Source organism: Sinocyclocheilus rhinocerous, unplaced genomic scaffold (genome assembly GCF_001515625.1).
Source record: "Sinocyclocheilus rhinocerous isolate Xijiao unplaced genomic scaffold, SAMN03320098_v1.1 scaffold3187, whole genome shotgun sequence".
NCBI lineage: Eukaryota > Metazoa > Chordata > Actinopteri > Cypriniformes > Cyprinidae > Sinocyclocheilus > Sinocyclocheilus rhinocerous.
The window spans coordinates 108,936-110,546 of record NW_015643040.1 but is presented as its reverse complement, the minus strand read 5'-3'; the positions used below and the strand labels follow the sequence as shown (position 1 = coordinate 110,546).

At 40.7% G+C, this 1,611-nt stretch overlaps 1 protein-coding gene across 2 annotated transcripts in view; it reads left to right on the top strand.

The window, feature by feature from the left end:
* The first annotated feature begins 683 nt into the window (after positions 1–683).
* Positions 684–1,611, top strand: part of LOC107756955 (protein phosphatase 1 regulatory subunit 35-like) — a 4,372-nt gene continuing 3,444 nt past the window's right edge. For both annotated transcript variants that reach the window (XM_016574284.1, XM_016574285.1), the window contains exon 1: positions 684–948. In XM_016574284.1, the coding sequence (XP_016429770.1) occupies positions 805–948 (144 nt within the window). In that variant the 5' untranslated portion in view covers positions 684–804. The remainder of the gene's footprint in view (positions 949–1,611) is intronic.

The window sequence follows — 1,611 nt, the reverse complement described above, 5'->3', positions numbered from 1 at the left end:
AGAGAGAGTGTGGGTGAGAGAGTGTGTGTGTGTGTGTGAGTGTGTGTGTTTATATATAGCAGCCGTTAAATTTAAAATACACGTATATAAATACAAATGTAATATGTATATTACATTTATATTTATGTACACTGCCGTTCAAAAGTTTGGGATCGGTTTTTAGAGAAGATTCTTCTGCTCATCAAGGCTATAAGTTATCTATTTGATAAAAAAAAAGTAATTTTGTGAATTATTATTGCAATTTTAAATAACAGTTAATGTACTTTAAACTGTAATGTATTTCTGTGATGCGCAGCTGTATTTTCAGCATCATTACTCCAGTCTTCAGTGTCACATGATCTTCAGAAATCATAATAATATGCTGATTTTAATATACTATTTTGAATAAATGCTCTATTTTAAACTTTGTATTAATCAAAGAATCCCGAAAAAAAGTATCACGGGTTCAAAAAATATATATTTAGCAGCGCAACAGTTTCCAGCTCTGATAACAAATCAGCATATTAGAATGATTTCTGAAGATCATGTGACACTGAAGACTGGAGTAATGATGCTGGAAATACAGCTGCGCATCACAGAAATACATTACAGTTTAATGTTTATTAAAATAGGAAAACAATTTTAGAAATTGCAATAATATTTCACAAAATATATTTTTTTTTCTGTGTTTTTGATGAAATAAATTCAGCCTTGATGAGCGGAAGACACTCAAACCTCAGCAGTGTGTGTGTAGTTTGCAGTAACTGCGCTGGTCACTGAGGGTTTGCAGTAGATCCTTCTGTGTGATTGAACCGCGCTGGACTCATGATGTCAGCAGAGCCTGATGTGCGTGTGGCTCCTGAACCCCTGCGGCTCGATCCGGTCCGGACCGCAGAACTGGTCTGCCCCGATCTGGACCTGTCTGTCCCTCTGACCCCGGAACGACCAGCAGACCGCCGCCAGCGCCAGGTTCGGTCCACACCTGTCTCTGTCTCTGTGTGTCCACTACATGATGCTGTGGCTTTGGAAAGTCTGCGAACTGGTGTTTTGTGTATTAATTAGTGCTGTCAAGCGATTAATCGCATCCAAAATAGAAGCTTACAAAATATGTGTGTGTACTGTGTATATTTTTTATATAAATACTAGGAGTGCAACGGTTCAACTTACTCACGGTTCAGTTTGTATCACATCACGGTTTTAGAGTCACGGTTTCAGTGCGGTTCGGTATGTGCTATGTTTAGGGAAAAAACTAGTGCATGCATGCCGAACCGTGTGTGGAGAACCGTACGGTTCAATTTTTTACCGAGAACCATTGCACCCCTAATAAATAAACACATTTACATTGCATATATTTCAGTCCCTCCAGGATTTTGCGATTCTGCGATCGCTGAGTTTATCGCAAAATCAAGCAAACTCCGCAATTTTCGCAAGAGCTCGCAACTTTTCGTAATTGCCGCAGATTTTGGGCTTACCGTGCGTTCACACCGCTGCCGTCAAGAGCGTCAAAGTGGCCAGAAGTCATTCATTTTCAGTGTGAGCCGGTGGCGAGCAGCGGCGCGGCGCGACTTGGACGTTGAGGGCGTCGAGGAGAGTTGAAATCAGGTCAACTTTATGGTAATGAGCTATGACGCG